A 21,355-nucleotide genomic window follows, 5' to 3' on the forward strand; every position below is an offset into this window, starting at 1 on the left:
CCAACATCTCTGACCGTCTGTTTCAAATAGAGCATGCACCCAATGTGCTTATTTTTCTGTTAATTGTTTTTGCAAGTCCCCTACTGCAGTGAGTTGAAATGAATTGGCTCAGTCTTTTTCTGGTGTTGGTTACAGGATTTACAGTTCTAGATTCTTGTTCACCGTTTGTCTTAGATGTTCCTTACCGTGTACCTCAGCAACAATGACCAGCATTTTACAGAGGTGCCTGTTACACCGGAAACTCTGTGTCGTGATGTGGTGGAGCTATGCAAGGAGCCAGGGGAAGGAGAATGCCACCTTGCCGAGATGTGGCGAGGCACAGGTGAGTGGAAGCACAGTTGTTGGATTTTAAGCTTGTCTTAGTGTTCAACCCATTTCAAAGTTTGTTGAACAGAGTCAGTAAAGAGAGACGAAAAAGTAATGAAGAGAGTACAACGTGCTACAAGAGGTATACACCAGATTCATCCCACGCCAACACAGTGAGTGCCATAGGCTAGAGGCCTGAGTTTGCAATGGTGGGAAGGACGAACCAAACGTCTACAATGTCTACTTTGGCCAAGTTCCATTTAGCTCCCTTGCCCTTACTACTCAAGTGTTCACTTATCTGTAAGGTGAAAGCAATACTACTATCTTGTCAGAGATACCTACAGGGTACGGGTTGGGGAAAGAGAGAAGGTACAAACATGCAACTGGCCTATAAATTCAAGAAAACCCTTACTGTGGCTGCTTTATTTGTCACACTCCTCTGTCCCACCAGAACGCGCCATTGCTGATGGGGAGCGAATTCTGGATGTGCTCCAGCATTGGGGACAGCAAAGGGGGGAGGTGCACTTCCTCCTGCGCCATGACAGGGCGCCCTGTCGGGAGTTAGGTGAGATGCTCAATACCCCGGTTTGTAAATGGATATAATGGAATGTGTCGAGTTGAAAACCAGATGAAAACTAGGAACCTGGGTGGACAGGTGTGCAGAATAGTACATTTGTCTTGTGGTTTGTTACTTTTGAGCTGAAGCCATAATGCCAGCTCCTTTTCTACATGGGGGCCCTACAGATATGCTAAAAATGTTGCTTACCCTTGGTGAATTGGTAATATATGGACCATTTGGAAAGAAAATATGAGTGAGCAGGCAAAACACGTCTTTTATTTCTTATGGGATTCACGTTCAACTGTAGGTCATAACAGAAAGGTCATAAAACAAAACATGGCAACAAAGAAAAAAAATTACTGACCCCTGTTCAAAAGTCTGCATACACTTGGTTCTTAATATTGTGTATTGCCCCCTTTAGCATTAATGACAGTGTGCAGTCATTTGTAAGTGTTGTCTATGAGGCCCCGAATTTCTGCAGGTGATATAGCTGCCCATTCGTCTTGGAAAATGCCTCCAGGTCATGCAAAGACTTTGGTCGTCTTGTATGAACAGCACGTTTGAGATCTCCCCAGAGTGGCACGATGATATTAAGGTCAGGAGACTGTGATGGCCACTCCAGAAAATTTTTTCTGCTGTAACCACTGGAGGGTCAACTTGTGCTTAGGGTCTTTGTCGTGCTGGAATGTCCAAGAGCATCCCATGCGCAGGTTTCGTGTAGAAGAAAGCAAATTGTCTGCCAGTATTTTCTGATAACATGCTGCACTCATATTGCCATCAACTTTCACAAGATTCCCTGTGCTTTAGAGCTCACACACCCCCAAAACATCAGTGAACCACCACCATGCTTCACAGTGGGGATGGTATTCTGTTTACTATAGGCCTTGTTGACCCCTCTCCAAACATAGCGCTTATGGTTGTGTTAGAAATCGGCGGTTTCGTATAGTGGTCAAATAATGTAGAACCCGTATCAAATAAAGGGAGAAGCTCGCTCAAGTTTATTGGAAAATTGCAGCACAGATGTCATTCGGTGAACGTTCCATTATGTTGTGACCATAAAGCTCTATTTTGGTCTCATCACTCCAAATTACAGTGTGCCAGAGGCTGTGAGGCGTGTCAAGGTGTTGTCAGGCGTATTGCAACCAGACTTTTTTCTGGCATTGGCGCAGTAAAGGCTTCTTTCTGGCAACTTGACCATGCAGCTAATTTTTGTTCAAGTATCGTCGTATTGTGCTCCTTGACACAACCACACTGTCTTTTTCCAGAGCAGCCTGTATTTCTCCTGAGGTTACCTGTGTTTTTTTTTTGGTATCCTAAACAATTCCTCTGGCAATTTTGGCTGAAATCTTTCTTGGTCTACCTGACCTTGGCTTGGTATCAAGAGATTCCCAAATGTTCCACTTCTTAATAAGTGATTGAACAGTACTGACTGGCATTTGCAAGGCTTTGGATATCTTTTTATATCCATTTCCATCTTTATAAAGTTCCATTACTTTGTTACACAGGTCTTTTGATTGTTATTTTCTGCTCCACATGGCTCAGTATCTAGCCTGCTCTGTGCATCCACATGAGAGCTAACAAACCCATTGACTATTTATACACAGACACTAATTACAATTTAAAAAGCTATAGGTGTGGGAATTTCTCCTTTAATTGACATTTTCACCTGTGTGTGTGTCACTTTGTGTGTCTGTAACAAGGCCAAACTTTCAAGGTTATGTAAACTTTTGATCAGGGCCATTTGGGTGATTTCTGTTATCATTATGATTTAAAAAGGAACGAAACAACTATGTGATAATAAATGGCTTCATATGATCACTATCCTTAAATAAAAGACATGCATGATCAGTCATATTTTCAAAATCAGTACCAAAATGTCACAATTTCTGCCAGGGTATGCAAACTTATCAGCACTGTACATCGTAGTGTCTATAATGAGGATGACGACCTGTTGATAATATCAGAGATTTTAACTTGTTGTTGTTGTTGTTTTAATAATGTATATGGGTTAGTAACTGTCGAGTGATACTTACTGACCTAAGATGAAAACTTGCTTAGGTAATGACATTCTCCATAAGTTTATTTTTTTGCCGGACCGCGTAAGCGGAGCCGGCCTAGAAGAGCGAATGTCTCTTACTGACTGACTGACAGTGTGGGCGAGTGACCGTCTGACTGACTAACTACCCCTTGTTAAATAATGTAGTGGTTAGAGACGCGGACTACAGAACAACAGGTCCTGCGTTCAACTCCCGTCACAGTCAAAACACATTATGTCTAAGGATTTGTTAAGGACAGACAAAAGCTTTGTTAGTTACAACTTTCAGTAGCTATGTAATAGGAAGCCTACATCAAAAGTGTTCTGGTGGATTTTAAGATTTGTTCAGGGTAGACGAACACTAGCTACACGATTCTCTTGTCTTTACACTTGACGAAAAACTCAGTTATAGTCACCTATATTGATAGATACTGTATCAATGTAATTCACAAATGGCTTATTTGGAGGATTTGTTCAGGATAGACAAAATGCTGGCTACAACCTTCAGTAGCTATGTTATGAAACAGTTTACTGTTATATTGCAACTATTTCTGGTGGAATTTTGTCTTAGGATTTGTTCAGGATAGAAGAAAACCTTTCTGACTATATGATTCTCTCGTCTTTTCACTAGACGAAAAGTCAGTTATCGTCACTTATATTGATACAGTAGTTATTGTATCAGTGTCATTCACAAATGGCTAATAAGCTATTAAAATGGCCAGTGGCAAAAGCAATACAGTTTATAGATGCTATTTGTGGTGGAGTTAAACATAAAAAAACTTCATTCAGTTTTACACAATGCTTAATTGTGTCTAGCAACATATTACTGGCTAATAAGCTTTTAAAACGGCAAGTGGCAAAAGTCATACATTTCATAGATGCTATTTGTGGTGGAGGTAAACTTAATAAGAAACGTTAGTCAGTTTAACACAATGGTTAATGGTGCCTAATGAAATATTAAAACTTGGCGTGATGTTAAAGCGCTCTGTGATGTACTGGTTAAAGACACAGCCTTATACATGGGCGACCTGGGTTCGAATCTCGAGAGGGCAACTAGGCCGAACTAGGCTTACCTGGTTTCTTGTTTTGTGGCTGCTGGGAACATAAAGTTGTTCATCTGGCAACAAATGTTTTCATCGCTGGCTTGGTAGCATCCTCTTTGGCTCGAAGGTTATCCAGCTTTTTTATGACTGTGGCTGTTGTTGTGAATGACACCATAGTCAAAACATAGAGAACCTCTTTCAAGAGGAATGGGCTTTCATTTGGATGCAGTCTTAATTGTAGTAATGATTTTCAATGATTGTGCCTGGCTCACAAACCTAAGTAATGACAGGCCTCCATGTCTGCCACAAAGTGTGCTCACACGCACACACAGAATAATGCTTATGTTAATTCCTGTCAGAAAGGTTCTTCAGGCCATCTTAATCCTTTTTCGTCCTATGATTTATCATTTCTTTCTACATTTTGTAACTTAATGGCATTATCTTTTTTTTCAACACCTGCCTTCATATTTATTCTCTGTATTTGCTTCCATAAGGTAGTATAATTCAGCAGCATGAAATTTATTTTCATTGCAATGCAGATTATGCGCAGTTGTATTTTCCAGTTGAGCCAAAATACTTGAGTGAGTTGTGTTCTTCATAATTGCCTGGAAGACGTTACAAACTGGATGTCCAATAATTTTCTTCAGTTAAACACTGATGTTTAACCGAAGTTTCAAATATTGGCCCCCCATCTATTTTGGATGAAGTTCAGTTGTGTCACGTCCTGAGATCTCCCTCATTTGGATCATGGACACTTATGTTGTTTATCGCCATAACCTGTTTCCTTAATCACTGTTCCTATTTAAATTCCTTGTTTCATTTTGTCATGTTTTAGTTTCATTATTACATTTGTGTCCTGCACCATTGTGTCCTGCACCATCCTTCAGGATCACTAGCAAAAAATATTGTGCCTGTGGGCAGACATTTGTGAGTTCTTTGATCCAGACTTACAATTTGAATATAACACAAAAAAACTGGTGCAGTCATGCTTTTCTAAGCTTAGAAATATTGCCAATATGAGATCGGTGTTATCTTTTGAGGACACTGAGAAAACTATACATGCTTTTATTTCTTCTCGCCTAGACTACTGTAATGCTTAGTTTACATGCCTCAACAATAAGTCCTTAGGTAAACTCCAAGTTGTACAGAATTCAGCTGCCAGTACTCTAACAAGGACTAAATCAAGGTCTCATATAACCCCAGTGTTGGCAGCTCTACATTGGTTCCGGTGAAGTTCAGAGTAGATTTTAAACTTATCACTTTTAAGGCACTACATGGTCTGGCACCTCATTAACCTGTCCTGCAGTGTTAGGCCTCTCAGATCAGCTGTAAAGGGACTTCTGGCTGTCCCGGAAGCTAGACAGAAAACCTTGACTAAACTAAAGGGAAACGGGCCTTTGCTGTACGGGGGCCTAGACTCTGGAACAGCCTAGGTATGAAAAAGGTATGATAATGAATGTGCACAATACTTTACATCACTCAGCATGAAAGTGTCTCCTAAATGTTTTAAATGTGAAATGCATGTAACCTGTGAATCAGCTGGGCTCCTTATAGTTTGTTTGGTGTTACGTTCATATCCGCTTGTGACATACTATACTATGTCTCTGATATTCCACACACATATGTCTAGCCCATGGAGGTGCTGCAGTGAGGGGGAGGGGCCATAACCTTGCGACACACAATAGTTCTCACTTCATCGGACTCTCTGAGCAAGAGAGCTGAGCACTTTGATAGACAGTCCAACAGTTAGTTAGAATGGTACACCCCCACACATTTTAGCTTCTTGCAATACCATAAGTGAGTGGTAACGGAAGGGCAACTGTGTGGATTCTTTTTTTGTTAGGGTGGAATTCCAGTCATTAAATAATGCCATATATTAGTTAAACCATGTATTGTCGAACTTTCACAGTCTTGCCATATGGTTCTGTTCCTTTGGGGTGAATTTGCCCACACATGGGTTAGGGTTAGGGTTACCTAACCCTAATCCTCCGGATTGGACATTTTCCCTGAATTGCAATTAGCTTCTCTCCACTTTGTACTCATAAAGTGCCAACAGCTACACAGAAACACACAAAAGATTTGCTGTATTATTTTTCATATAGGTGGATCAAGATTTTCTGAGCACTTGGCCAAAAGGAACAAGGTCCCTGCAGAACGGTGCAAGGAGAATGGGGTGAGTGAAGATTAACTATAGTACAGTAAAACAAAGTAACATGTTTAAGTGGTGACATAACACAAACTTTTTCAACCAAATACCCAAGGTGGTTGCTCCTCGCATGGACATCACCCTTTCGGAACTGCAGGAGATGGCATCGCGGCAACAGCAGCAAATCTATTCTCAGCAGCAGCTCCTTGCCTCAAAGGTACAGTAGGACTGTGTTGGATACTATCAAAACAATAATGCATTATAGGTCAGTTGTGACTTACTGACCTGGTTACAAAGCATAATAAGTCTTCATTTTTTATTCTGTTAATAAATTATAGATTGATTTGATATAGATTAATATTTTCTGTATAGATTACATACAACTCCATTTCCAAAAAGTTGGGATTGTTTAGATGAGGCAGGAGCAGAGCAAAAAGACAACCTTTAATGTTCTCCTTAATCAAAAATGAAAGGAAAACAACAAAAGGCGAGGCACAACCGTAAACTGAAGGGTAGCAACAGGACAAATAACAAACCTACCAACAAACTGAGGAAAAAAACAGAGAACTTAAATAGGGTCCCCAATTAAAACAACAAGGTTCAGCTGTATCTAATTGGGGAGAACAGAAAAACAGTAACGCAGAGATGCCTAGAGGCACCTCTGTGGTCAGGTCCTGACTGTGGCCCCCAGGCGCATAGAGATGCCTAGAGGGCCCCAGTTAGGACCTGACCGTTCCACGCCCCAAGGCATGGGCTCTCGACCGCAAGACCGGAACACCCAAGGGGGAAGGGCGGGGAAGGGCGGGGCACCAGGTGGTGGGTCCAGCAGGATGTGGTGCCGGCACAGGTGGAGGCTCTGCCCCCAGAGCAGGAAGCAGTGCTGGGGCAGGTGGAGGCTCCGCCCCCAGAGTGGGATGAGGCGCTGGGATTGGTGGAGGCTCTGCCCACGGAGCAGGACAAGGTGAAGGGATGGAGGCTCCGCCCTCAAATCAGGACAGGGCTCTGAGCAGGAGGACGCTCCGCCCCCGAATCAGTATGGGGCGTAGGAGCAAGAGGAAGCTCCGCCCCAGAATCAGTACAGGGCGCTGGAGTGTGAGGAAGCTCCGCCCCCGAATCAGTAAGGGAATTATGGACCCTGCGCCCTTAAGAGGAGAGGGACCGTCTGACTTGTTATCAGCGCACAGTTCAAAAGCCAGCATCCATGTTGGTGTGGGGGTGCATTAGTGCACAAGGCATGGGTGACTTGCACATCTGTGAAGGCACCATTAATGCTGAACAGTATATACAGGTTTTGGGGTAACATATGCTGCCATCCAGACAATGCTTTTTTCTGGGAAAAACCACGTTCTGCATGTATTCCAACAGTATGGCTTCGTAGTAAAAGAATCCGGGTGCAAAACTGGACTGACCTGTCATTTATTGAAAATATTTAGCGCATTATGAAACAAAAAATACAACAAAGGAGACCCCGAACTGTTGAACAGCTGAAATCCTATGTCAAGCAAGAATGGGAAAACATTTCACTTTCAAAACTACAGCAGTTTGTCTCCTCAGTTTCCAAATGCTTAGAGTATTGTTAAAAGAAGTGATGTAACACAATGGTAAACTTTCCCCTGTCCCAACTTTTTTGAAACGTGTTGCTGGTATCACATTCAAAATTGGCTTGTATTTTTCCAGAAATAATAGATGTTCTCAATTTCAACATTTGATATGTTGTCTTTGTACTCATTTGCCCATAATTGCATTCTGTTTTTATTAGCATTTTATGCAGCGTCCCAACTTCTTTGGAAACACGGTTTTTGATTATTAATTAATAACTGCAATTGATATAAACCATGCCCATTGACCTATATTTCAGTGGAATATGTAAAGATCCTAAACAAGGCCATTTTGTCTTAAAAAGAGAATTATGTTTTTTCAACTAAATGTTAGATCATTCCTAGGGGGTATACCTATAGGATATTTGTTGCAAAAGGGTGGGAAAAACATTTTACAGCAGAGGTCTCAAACCGGTTCCACGGAAGGGCCGAGTGTCTGCAGGTTTTTGCTCTCACCTTGTACTTAATTGACTAATTAGGTCACTAATTTATTCGTTTCTACCCCCACCTGGTTGTTCAGGTCTGAACTGGGAACGAATTTAAAGGAAAACCCAAAAACCTGCAGACACATGGGCCTCCGTGGAACCAGTTTGAGACCTCTGTTTTACAGTAATGTCTGAAAACACGTTAACTAAGGGGTGTCCAAACGGTTCCACGGAGGGCTGAGTGTCTTCGGGTTTTGGTTTTTCATATAAATTGGTTCATAGTTCACACCTACACAACCAAGAGGGGAACAACTAAGCAATTAGTGACCTAATTAGTCAATCAAGGACAAGGTGAGAGCGAAAACCTGCTTACACTCGGCCCTCCAAGGAACTGTTTGGACGCCCCTGCGTTAACGCATTCTAATTAATTGCTTGGGAGGGGCTTAAATGGGTGCCTTCGAGAATAATGCCTTCAGGTGCACCAGTAGGTAGCTAAGAGAAAATGGCAGTAAAATCACTAAATAAAACTTTTCCGGGAAAATAATTTAACATTTGAATTTTCAATCCATTTTTTGGGGTTTAAGTTGAGTTTAAGGACTCGTTTGTTCAGATTTTTGGTTTATCGTCTGAAATATGATATGGCCTGTATATTCAGCATAGTAGATATGGGGATTGGTTTGTCTTGCTGTACCTTCCCTTCTAATTTGGGTGCACACTGGGTTCATCTATTCAAGTGCGTGCCTGACGCACCTCTCTCCCAATCGAAAACCTGCTGCTCTTAGTAAACTTGTCATAATTATTCCTTCGAGCAATGTTTCTGTAGCATTTCAAAGAAATTCCCATTTAAAATATAGTGCATCTCTAAAGGGACTTGGATGCTGTCACACTTGAAGCTACATTACAGCTTAAATTTCCATAATAGTTAACCATTCCAATTGATTTGACATAAGGTAGGTCCCCTGTATGTGTCCTCCACATAAAGAGCAATTTTACTGTAGCATTTTGTAGAAAATGAAAGGTATATTGCATCTCTATAGAGACGTTGCTGATGTCACACTTAAAGGCACATTACAGCCTCAATTCCCATAATTAGTTATTGATTCCATTTGATTTAAGTTAAGGTATGTCCCCTCTATGTGTCCACCACATAAAGAGCAATATTACTGTAGCATTTAGGAGAAATTCACATTTAAAATTTTAGCATCTCTGTGGAGACATTGGACCTGTCACACTTAAAGCCACATTATAGCCTCAATTCGCATAATTAGTTATTGATTAAATTTTATTTGAGTTAAGGTATGTCCTCTCTTATGTGTCTACCACATAATGAGCAATTTCAGCGTAGCATTTTGGAAAGGTTCACATTAAAAGGTTTAATGCATCTCTATGGCGACTTGAATGCTGCTACACCTAAAGCTACTTTACAGGTTCAAATTCCATAATAAGTTAATGATTCTACTTGATTTGACTTACGGTATGTCCCCTCAATGTGTACACAGACATTTACAGTAGCATTTGGGAGAAATTGAAAGGCATGATTCATCTTTATGGTGAACTTGAATGTTGCAACACTTAAAGCTACATTACAGGCTCAATTCCCATAATTAGTTGACGATTTTAAGTTTAAGTTGGTCCCCTCTATAGGTACAACTCAAATAGAGCAATTTTAATGTAGCATTTTGGAGATTTCACATTGACAGGTATTGTACATCTCTATTGAAACGTGGATGCTGTCACACAGGCTCAATGCCCATAATTGGTTAACAATTCTTATTGATTTCAGTTACGGTAGGTCCCCTCTATGCGTCCACGAACAATTAAGCAATTTTACTGTAGCATTTTTGAGAAATTCACATTTAATGCATCTCAATGGCAACTTCACTTAAAGCTAGATTACATGCTCAATTCACATAATTAGTAAAAGAGATTCTACTGGATTTGCGTTAAGGTATGTCCCCTCAATGTGTACACCACATATGAAGACATTTTACTGTAGCATTTTGGATACATTAACACTATGGAGACAAGAATGCTGCTATATTTAAAGCTAGAGTAAATGCTCAAATCCCATAATTAGTTAACAATTTTACTTGTTTTGACTTAAGGTAGGTCCCCTCAATGTGTACACCACATATAGAGCAATTTCCCTGTAGCATTTTGTGAGACATTTACATTTAATACGTACAACACATATTGAGCAATTTAACTGCAGCTTTTTGAGAAATCACTTTGAAAGTGTAATGTGTCTCTATGAAGACGTGATTGCAGCTATATTTAAAGCCACAATAAACACTCAAATCCCATAATTAGTTAATGAATACACTTGTTTTAGGTTAAGGAAGGTCTCTGTTATACGTACACCACATATAGAGCACTTTTACTGTAGAATTAGAATTACTGGAAAGGAGAACTTTCTTAACAGAAATCAAGTGGATTCAGATCTCATTAGAGATTCAATACATCTTTGAATGTTAATTTCTCCAAAATGCTACCGTGAAAATGCTCTATATGTGGTGTACATACAGAGGGGATCTGCCTTAAATCAAGTAGAATCATCAAGTAATTATGGGAATTGAGCCGGTAATGTAGCTTTAAGTGTAGCAGCATTCAAGTCACCATAGAACTGCATTATACCTTTCAATGTGAATTTCTCCAAGATGCCACAGTAAAATTGCTCTTCATGTTGTGTACACAGAGGAGACACCTTAACTCAAAAGTCAAATCATGAAATAATTATGGGCTTTGACGATTTACTGTAGCTTTAAATGTAAGTTTCACTTCTCCATAAAGACACCTTATAGCTTTCAATGTAAATTTCTCCAAAATGCTACAGTAAAATGTATTTATGTGTGTTGTACATATAGAGGGGATGTACCTTAACTCAAATGAAGTAGAATATTATACAAATTATGGGAATTGAGGCTGTAATGTGGCTTTAAGTGTGACAGCACCAACATCTCCACAGAGATGAAATATACTTTTAAATGTGAATTTCTCCTAAATGCTACAAGAAAATTGCTCTTTATGTGATCAACACATAGAGGGGACTTACCTGAACTCAAATAGAGTGGAATGGTTAACTAATTATGGGAATTGAGGCTGTAATGTGGCATTTAGTGTGACAGCAGCAATGTCTCCAAAGAGATGCAATATACCTTTCAATTTCTCCATTATGCTACAGTAAAATTCCACTTCATGTGGTCAACACATAGAGGGGACATACCTGAACTCAAATCAAGTGGAATCGTTAACTTATTATGGGAATTTAGGCTGTATCAGATGTATAAAAACGAAAACAGCGTCTTACAACATCGTATCTTCAAACATGTTTATTGCTTTAATGTATCTTAAAATAATAAAAATCAAACTGATAGAGCAAGACACGCATATGCCTTGCGACACAGACTGCTTTTCAGAGCACTTTCACGCATGCTATGGTATAGACGCGCACACAATTCTTCAGGCCGACTAATTTGACAGATTATTTTCAAGAGTCGGCCAGGTTGACCGCAGTCAAAAACGGTGGCAAACATTTATACAGCCACCCCCGTATATAGTCAGCACCACACTACTGACATTTTCGACACCTCAGCAATTAGACAGGAACACCAGCTTGGGAACTAGGACCAGGTCCAACCCAGCCTGTTTGCTTAGCCTTTCACACACACTCCGATCTGAACTCCAACCATCCAAAATTTTCCCACCAGTACCGTATCCCCTACATGGGTTCCAACCACTTGGCAACATTATGAAGTTTACGTCCACCACAAATAGCATCTATGAACTGTATGGCTTTTGCTACTGGCTGTTTTAATAGCGTATTAGCCAGTAGTAGGCGTACTAGTATCTTACTAATTGGAATAGTCATAAGAATTGAGCAATTGCTAGCGAAAAGACGAATAGACGAATCATGGAACCCCCTCCACTTTTACTGTGCAAGTGGTTTTGGTCTATATTACCCCAAAAAGTATACACGGATGCATACTTTGTAAATCCAACAGAAATAGTAGACCATCCGGAAACTTTTGGCATACTATTTTCAGCCTATGGTTTGAGACATACTAATCTTCTCACATACTAATCTGACATATATAGTATACAAGTATGCATACTATATAGTGATTCAGCCCATTCTTCACTATATTGAGATTCAACTCATTCTTCACTTCCACAAGTCAAACTCTTCCACTGCTTCTGAATTACACTCTCGTAATCATTAAGGACAGACATAGTGATGGCCAAACGAGGCTTCATTAGCGTTATTTTAGAAACAGGATATTATGCTGGAATAATATCTCCAATAAGGTATATCTGCAGACCGCAAGTCAGGGGCGTTACTTAATATGGTGGTTCCTGAATATTAAGTTACGCCCACTAGATATTAAGTTACGCCCACTGATGTTCGCCATTGGTCAGTTTGGTGACTTTCTGGTTTGACACACGGTTCGACGCTAGGTGTTATGTACAGGTATGACGTCATAACTTTGAGTGTGCTAATGGAGGCAGAAGAGTTAACAAACGTTACAACTTTATCTCAGAGTCTGTGTGATTTCATTCAATATCTTTTGTCAAGATATAACACTTGGTTCAAGCGGTTCAAGCATTGATATAGAAAGCAAAAGTGTATTTGCTTTACTACATGTTGAAAAAGCGCTCTAGTCTGATTGTGCTTGTACCAATTATGTAACATTAAATGGTCTTTTCAAATACAAATAATTGTAATGGTTTCTCATTCCTTTCACTTGCACTGTTCAATTTAAAAGAAATGTTCTAGAAAGTTGAAATTGGTAACTGTAGCCTGTTGCAGAAAGGTGGCAAGTTTCAATTTGCATCATGTAAAGGTCAGGTCAGCATCTGTTTACAGAAATATATTTATTTTTTATTATATCATTAATTCTAGAGTAATGACGTGGTTATGGACTTAACATTGTTGGGAGGAATATAAGTGTTACATGTCTTGGAATTGATTATCTGAGGCCTAATTTAACCCTTATCCTAAAAGTTGATTCAATAGCATAAATTACAAGTAGAACAGGTCCAAAAGAGCACGACAGACATTACTGAAAGTAAATGAATGTAGTCCAAAGCATGAAGTTTATGGCATAACCTAAAAATACAAAATTAAATGATATGCCAGTTAGATAATTAAACATTCACCCGATCAAATATTCAAAACATTACATTCCAACACAAACAAAACTAAACTGTTTCTTTATGTACTGCGTATTCAGCTTCACCCAGATTCTGTAGGCATTGGTTTCATCCTATCATGTTGTATGGCCAGGTGAACATTTCCAAAACACTGTCCAGTTTAGTCTTGCTAAACAACTGATGTTTCTTGTCTCGTCAAACTATATTGTGTTTTCTGGAGCTTGTCATTTTTGTTCTGATGGTTTAAAGACAGCTAATAGGTATCCTCATCAACAAAAATAATTAACAGAGAAGCTCAAAATTATAAATAAGTCCTCTTTAGTCTATCTCATCCATGAATGTTTCATTGTCTTCCAAATTATTAAACATAAACATGAATGGAGAGAGAGCTTCTTGTTCTTCCTCTAGAGTTTAGGCCTCTCTTAGCATCTGCACAGCACCCTATATTTCCTCATCATTTGGGTACCCGGTCTCAGAAGAGGCATGTGTTGGCATTTACCCAGGCAACAGCACCCCCCAGGTCAACAACGCATCTTAACATCTGAAATGAAAGATCAGAACAATCACATAGAAGTAGAGGTGTATGAAGTAAAAGTACTCAACTGAGGGCTATCCAATCCCTTCTGAGGGCTATCCAATCCCTGTACGTCCAAAGTGAGAGCTGTATTTGGGTTCTCTGTAATAAGTCGTACTCGTTCCATGTGGGGGTTGGCCTCCGCCAGGGCTGCGCTTTGTCACCAATCCTGTTTGTAACTTTTATGGACAGGATATCGAGGCGTAGTCGGGGTGGGGAGGGGTTGCAGTTCGGTGGGCTGGGGATCTCATCGCTGCTTTTTGCGGTTGATGTGGTCCTGATGGCATCATCGGTCTGTGACCTTCAGCACTCACTGGACCGGTTCGCAGCCGAGTGTGAAGCGGTTAGGATGAGGATTAGCACCTCTAAATCTGAGGCCATGGTTCTCAGCAGGAAACTGATGGAGTGCCTCCTCCGGGTAGGGAATGAGGTGTTATCAGATGAACTGATAAGCGTTACACGGACCTAAGTGAAACTGGAATGCATTATTTCAGTTTTCTTTAAACAGACATTATAGACTAAGCTAACTTTCTTCTGCTCTTTTTCCAATTCTTATTCGCTAAACATACGCTGCTATTTGAATAGGCTTGCTTGCAATTATCTCGGGTTATCTAGTTCATATTAAGGTTTCATTCGAGTTCTATAAGGTTTAATCCGAGTTCTATATATACAATTTTCGTTTTTTTAAGGAACTGGGAAGTCTACAATAATAAACATCTCACCATTGTATAGGAGTTTAGCTTTTTGTGTTGGTATCATCTTTGCGCATCCAGGTTTCCTGTTCATCATTGTTCAAGCTTCATGAATGATTATTCATGATAATGAAAACATCAATATGAATGGATAAGTGTTCTTTGCCAAAATTATAAAATAAATATGTAAGCATTTGGTTTGTACTACTGGGAAAAAGACAATGTAGAAGACACAAAAGAAACTGCTATTGCAGAGTATGTAGAGTCATACAAGCTTGATGTATTCTATATGTTCAAGGGACACAGGACCAAATACAAAATGTTTTGACTACGTTAATACAGTCTCTGTCGGTTATTATTGACACATCTTTTCCTTGTTTGGTTGACTAGGAGCAGCGTCTGCGTTACTTGAAAATTCAAGAGCAGCGACAGCAACAGCAGCAGGCTTCGGAGCAGGAGAGGCTGCGGCAACTCCAAGAAAATGCAGAAAACCAGGAAGCCAAGCTACGACGCGTGCGGGCCCTTAAAGGTCAAGTGGAGCAGAAACGCCTCAGCAACAGCAAATTGGGTCAGTGGCAAGGATCCAGTTCCCTAGAAAGCTGACAAGGTTTCAGGAAGGAGCTAGGGCCCTGGGTGAAGGCATTACTTTCAGTTTTTTTTTTATCTTTCAGGGTTTTTTTTTTTTAAATGTTTATGTTTAGGTCTGGGAATATTTCGTATTTTTCTCCCAAAATTTTTTTTAACCTCAAGGTTTAGTTTAGGGAAATGTTACATTAAACATTTCTTGACTATGAATGCGTATTTCACTGTTACCCGAAAGTACGATTTCAGTTTGAAATGTTACGCAAGTTTTCAAATTTGGTTAACATGTGTCTGTTTGTTGATTTTTACCATGTAGTTGAAGAGATAGAGCAAATGAATGGGCTGTTTCAGAGTAAACAGCGGGAGCTCCTGGTGGCTGTATCCAGAGTGGAGGAGCTTAGTAGGCAGCTAGAGACCTTGAAGAGTATCAAGATTGAGCCTTCACATGATGGCTCAGGCTCCACTGGTGAGCTGGAGCGTCTTTACAAGGAACTGCAGGTAAGAGATGATCAGATTTATCTGATTCCACAGCATTTTTTTTTTTTAAGTATACTTCGCAAAATGACATCATGGGGCCATTAACAAATACCCCGAAGCTAAACTGCTAATTCAATATTCTTTGTAATAAATGCAAAAAAATAATCAACAAAAAAGTTAAAAAGGAAGGTTTTGAGTGAGGAACAGAAAGGTTAAAATTAAGAGACCACTGCAAATTGAATTGAACGCTTCTGTTCCTCATTCAAAACATTCCTTTTCAACTTTTTTGAAAGGAAAGAAAAAGTTGGAGTGGTCTCTTAATTTTTTCTCTGATATAGTGAAGCATTCATCATACTTATAATATATACTAGGATGTACAGTTGTGCTCATAAGTTTGCATACCCTGGCAGAAATTGTGACATTTTGGCATTGATTTTGAAAATATGACTGATCATGCCCATAAACTGTCTATTTTTTCAGGATAGTGATCATATGAAGCCATTTATTATCACATAGTTGTTTGACTCCTTTTTAAATCATAATTATAACAGAAATCACCCAAATTGCCCTGATCAAAAGTTTACATAACCTTGAATGTTTGGCCTTGTTACAGACACACAAGGTGACACACACAGGTGAAAACGGCAATTAAAGGAACATTTCCCACACCTGTTGCTTTTCAAATTGCAATCAGAGTATGTGTATAAATAGTCAATTAGTTTGTTAGCTCAAATGGGTGCACTGAGCAGACTAGATACTGAGCCATGGAGAACAGAACAGAACTGTCAAAAGACCTGCGTAACAAGGTAAAGATGGAAAAGGATATAAAAAGATATCCAGAGCCTTGCAAATGCCAGTCAGTACTGGTCAATTACTTATTAAGCAGTGGAAAATTCTGGGATCTCTTGATACCAAGCCAAGATCAGGTAGACCAAGATTTCAGCCAAAACTGCCAGAAGAATTGTTTGGGATACAAAGAAAAACCCACAGGTAACCTCATGAGAAATACAGGCTGCTCTGGAAAAAGATGGTGTGGTTGTTTACGACGATACTTGAACAAAAATTAGCTGCATGGTCGAGTTGCCAGAAAGAAGCTTTTACTACGCCAATGCCACAAGCAAGGTTGGTTACAATATGCCTGACAACACCTTGACACGCCTCACAGCTTCTGGCACACTGTAATTTGGAGTGAAGAGATCCAAAATAGAGCTTTATGGTCACAACCATAATCGCTATATTTGGAGATGGGTCAACAAGGCATATAGTGAACAGATACCATCCCCACTGTGAAGCATGGTGGTGGCTCACTTATGTTTTGGGGGTGTGTGAGCTCTAAAGGCATGTGTAATCTTGTGAAAATGTATGGTAAGATGAATGCAGCATGTTATCAGAAAATTCTGGTAGACCATTTTTATTCCTCTGCACGAAAGCTGCACATGGGACTCTATTGGACTTTCCAGCATGACAATGACCCTAAGCACAAGGCCAAGTTGACCCTCCAGTGGTTGCAGCAGAAAAAGGTGGTTCTGGAGTTGCCATCACAATCTCCTGACCTTAATATCATCAAGCTACTCTGAGGAGATCTCAAACGTGCGGTTCATGCAAGACAACCAAAGAATTTGCATGACCTGGAGGAATTCTGCCAACACAAATGGGCAGCTACACCAGCTGCAAGAATTCGGGGCCTCATAGACAACTATTACAAAAGACTGCACGCTGTCATTGATGCTAAAGGGGGCAATACACAATATTAAGAACTAAGGGTATGCAGACTTTTGAACAGGGGTCAGTTCATGTTTTTCTTTGTTGCCATGTTTTTTTTTTATGATTGTGCCATTCTGTTATGATCTACAGTCGAATGTGAATCCCATTAGAAATAAAATTCATGTTTTGCCTGCTCACTCAAGTTTTCTTTACATATGGTACATATATTATCAATTCTGCAAGGGTATACAAACTTTTGAGAACAATTGTATGTACAGTATCTCACAAAAATGAGTACACTCCTCACATTTTTGTAAATATTTGAGTACATCTTTTCATGTGACAACACTAAAGAAACAACACATTGCTACAATGTAAAGTATTACGTGTACAGTTTGTAAATTTGTAAATTTGCTGTTCCCTCACAATCACTCAACACACAGCCATTAATATCTAAACCGCTGGCAAAAGTGATTACACACCTAAGTCAAAATGTCTAAATTGGGCCCAATTAGCCATTTTCTCTCCCCGGTGTCATGTGACTCATTAGTGTTACAAGGTCTCAGGGGTGAATGGGGAACAGGTGTGTTATATTTGGTGTAATCGCTCTCACACTCCCTCATACTGGTCACTGGAAGTTCAACATGGCACTTCATGGCAAAGAACTGTTCCCAGAAGGAAGCCACTTCTAAAGATGATGCACAAGAAAGACTGCAAACAGTTTGCTGAAGACAAGCAGACTAAGGACATGGATTACTGGAACCATGTCCTGTGGTCTGATGAGACCAAGATAAATGTATTTGGTTCAGATGGTGTCAAGCGTGTGTGGCGGCAACCAGGTGAGGAGTACAAAGACAAGTGTGTCTTGCCTACAGTCAAGCATGGTGGTGGGAGTGTCAGGGTCTGGGCCTGCATGAGTGCTGCCGGCACTGGGGAGCTACAGTTTATTGAGGGAACCATGAATGCCAACATGTACTGTGACATACTGAAGCAGAGCATGATCCTCTCCCTTCGGAGACTGGGCCGCAGGGCAGTATTCCAACATGATTACGACCCCAAACACACCTCCAAGACGACCACTGCCTTGCTAAAGAAACTGAGGGTAAAGGTGATGGACTGGCCAAGCATGTCTCCAGACCTAAACCCTGTTGAGCATCTGTGGGGCATCCTCAAACGGAAGGTGGAGGAGCGCAAGGTCTCTAACATCCACCAGCTCCGTGATGTCATCATGGAGGAGTGGAAGAGGAATCCAGTGGCAACCTGTGAAGCTCTGGTGAGCTCCATGCCCAAGAGGGTTAAGGCAGTGCTGGAAAATAATAGTGGCCACACAAAATATTGACACTTTGGGCCCAATTTGGACATTTTCACTTAGGGGTGTACTCACTTTTGTTGCCAGCGGTTTGGACATTAATAGATGTGTGTTGTATTATTTTGAGGGGACAGCAAATTTACACTGTTATACAAGCTGTACACTCACTACTTTACATTGTAGCAAAGTGTCATTTCTTCAGTGTTGTCACATGAAAAGATATAATCAAATATTTACAAACATGTAAGGGGTGTAGTCACTTTTGTGAGATACTGTATATATATTACAATGACATATATATATATATATATATATATATATATATATATATATTTTTAACTATACATATACATTTTTAATTGCATTGTTCCAGTACCTATGATAATATGGAAGTATATAGTTAACTCAAATGTTAATGCAGTCTCACATTGCATTTTAATTTTCCACTTTTGCCTGCATTATTTCAGTCAATATTACAATTAAAATACAATAATATCATTAGAAAAATTAAAATGTTAATTCAAACATGAAAATTGAGAAACAGCGCCGTCCTTTGCAATTGCATTTTCAAGCTCTAACGCTGTTTTCCTAACTTAATGAAAATGACATTGAATTGCGATTGCATTTTCATGTTCTACCGCCCTGTCAGTCATTTTCTGAAGGTGGGACACTGTTTAACGTGCCAACCGGAAATAGGTAGGCTACAATCATAGATGTGTGGGTACAATGGCAACAGGGCTAGCGCAAGTAATGTTGCATTTTGCAGATCGTATAAAAAGCAATTAGATTTCCTGGTCAGATTTTCAGTTATCAAATAAATGATAACTGAAAATGTAGCTGAATTCTCTGCAATCACTAATAATAATATTGACCCGTTAGTGTTTGAAAATTTAAGAGGAGCTTTTGACAGACCAACTCTGTAATATGGACCTTCAAATGGGTCACAATCATCAGCTTAAGATGCCGTAATGCATTGGACAACTGCAGTGCTTTTTATGTGTCCATTGGCAGATGACACATTAGATGACATCATCGTAGCACACGCTTTGGCAGACGACATGTCAGGTGGTGTTTTCGAAGTATCTAAATACTTTGAAAAATGCTAATTTAAATTATTATACTCAAATGTTTTTCCAACAAATGAGCATGTTCATTTGAATCATAGACAACAGTGAATTCAATTTTGACTTACCTAAATTATAAAATATTTTGTATGATTGTTTGTTCTATGAAACTAAAAATGAATTAAATTATCTGATTTACCTTTGTTTTTTTTATCCATAATCACTGGTTCTATAGGGTTGAAACAATTATTCCATGTGGCAAACACGGTTTATGAGCAAGCCAATTCATTCAGACTACCTGTAACATAATAATGCTAGACCGTACACTGCAGAAACAAGTGTCAACCAAAAACAGCAGAGAAAGCAGTTCTTAAAACATAGACAATAACCTGACATATATGTTGTAATGTTAAATAACACTGATTAACAGTGTCACCATGATGGCAAGAACAAGTTGTTAGCTTCTGTTAACACTAGAGGCACCAATAGCCTATGGGAATTGGCATTTGAGTTTATAATTAAAATATACGGCCATTCTGAAAGCCACACCTTCCTTCCTTGACTTTTCTAAATAGGCATATATTACATTGTTCCATTGTCAGGATTCCAAACTCACAAACGGAATGTATCACACGTTAAAACATTTTTCAATAGGATATTCAGATTCTTGTGAATTTCAGTTGCACATGCCACCTTGCAACTTCAATTTGCACATTTATACATCCCACTTATAACATACATTGGTTCTTAGTTGTTTCACTGGTAAGTTTTTTTCACTCATCTATTTGTACTTCTGCTAACTGCATTTCATTATATTGTAATTGTACTTGTTCAGTGAAAAAGTTGAATCGAATCAAATGAATAGCAATTAAATAACAATGAAGTCAATGGATGAATGGGCGATAACCCCCTGATCAACCCATGTATGCATGTGACTCAAGTGTAATGATGAGGAATGGTGATGATGGTAGAAATTGTAAATAATCTGAACTCGGTGAGCAAGTCATATACATTTTACAGTGTTTAGTTCACAATGGTAAACTGAACCCGATGATTTGACGCCCTGACAGCATTGCAGATGCTGCAAAATTCTAGGCAAGAAAAACAACAAACACACACAGAAAACTAGCAGACAATACTCCAACAAACAGAAGGACAGTTCTGTAATTCATTATTTCTTAGACTATTCTATATAGTTTGACAACCCAGTAGATGAACTGATGCTCCGGCTGGATGGTGATGCTGTGGAGGAGAATGTCCATGCTAATAGGACCGATTCGTATGCTAATGACCAGAAATGGCATTTGACTATGGCTAATATTGTTGGTCTGAAAGGCCTGGTGGTTTCTAGTGTTAAATTTGTGAACACTAACGGGTCAATATCATTAGTGATAGAGCTATATTTTCTATTATAATTTATATTCTGTCATGAGCATCTGACCAGGAAATGTAATTGCTTTCAATATGATCTGCAAAATCCAACATTACTTGCACAATGTGTTTTTCTCTGTAAGGCACATTGAATTGCTTCTATGTATGAATTGTTCTATATAAATAAACTTGCTTGTTTGCTTGTTGCCATTGTACCGCATTGTACCCATACATCTATGACTGTAGCCTACCTATTTCCGGTTGGCACGATAAACAGTGTCATTAATTAATTTGCAAAGGATGGCACTGTTTCTGACTT

General features: G+C 39.5%; 1 protein-coding gene across 7 annotated transcripts in view; it reads left to right on the forward strand.

The window, feature by feature from the left end:
* Nucleotides 1-21,355, forward strand: part of LOC105028765 (apoptosis-stimulating of p53 protein 2) — a 66,249-nt gene that overhangs the window by 33,376 nt on the left and 11,518 nt on the right. For 5 of the 7 annotated variants that reach the window (XM_029122556.2, XM_029122555.2, XM_029122558.2 and 2 more), the window contains 6 exons: nucleotides 175-322; nucleotides 758-871; nucleotides 6,046-6,116; nucleotides 6,205-6,306; nucleotides 14,920-15,097; nucleotides 15,428-15,609. In XM_029122556.2, the coding sequence (XP_028978389.1) occupies nucleotides 175-322; nucleotides 758-871; nucleotides 6,046-6,116; nucleotides 6,205-6,306; nucleotides 14,920-15,097; nucleotides 15,428-15,609 (795 nt within the window). Of the gene's footprint in view, nucleotides 1-174; nucleotides 323-757; nucleotides 872-3,937; nucleotides 5,388-6,045; nucleotides 6,117-6,204; nucleotides 6,307-14,919; nucleotides 15,098-15,427; nucleotides 15,610-21,355 lie in introns of those variants that run through there. The other 2 variants (XM_020052574.3, XM_020052575.3) reach the window with 2 other exon arrangements.

The sequence above is a fragment of the Esox lucius genome, chromosome 9, assembly GCF_011004845.1.
Source record: "Esox lucius isolate fEsoLuc1 chromosome 9, fEsoLuc1.pri, whole genome shotgun sequence".
Taxonomy (NCBI): Eukaryota; Metazoa; Chordata; class Actinopteri; order Esociformes; family Esocidae; genus Esox; species Esox lucius.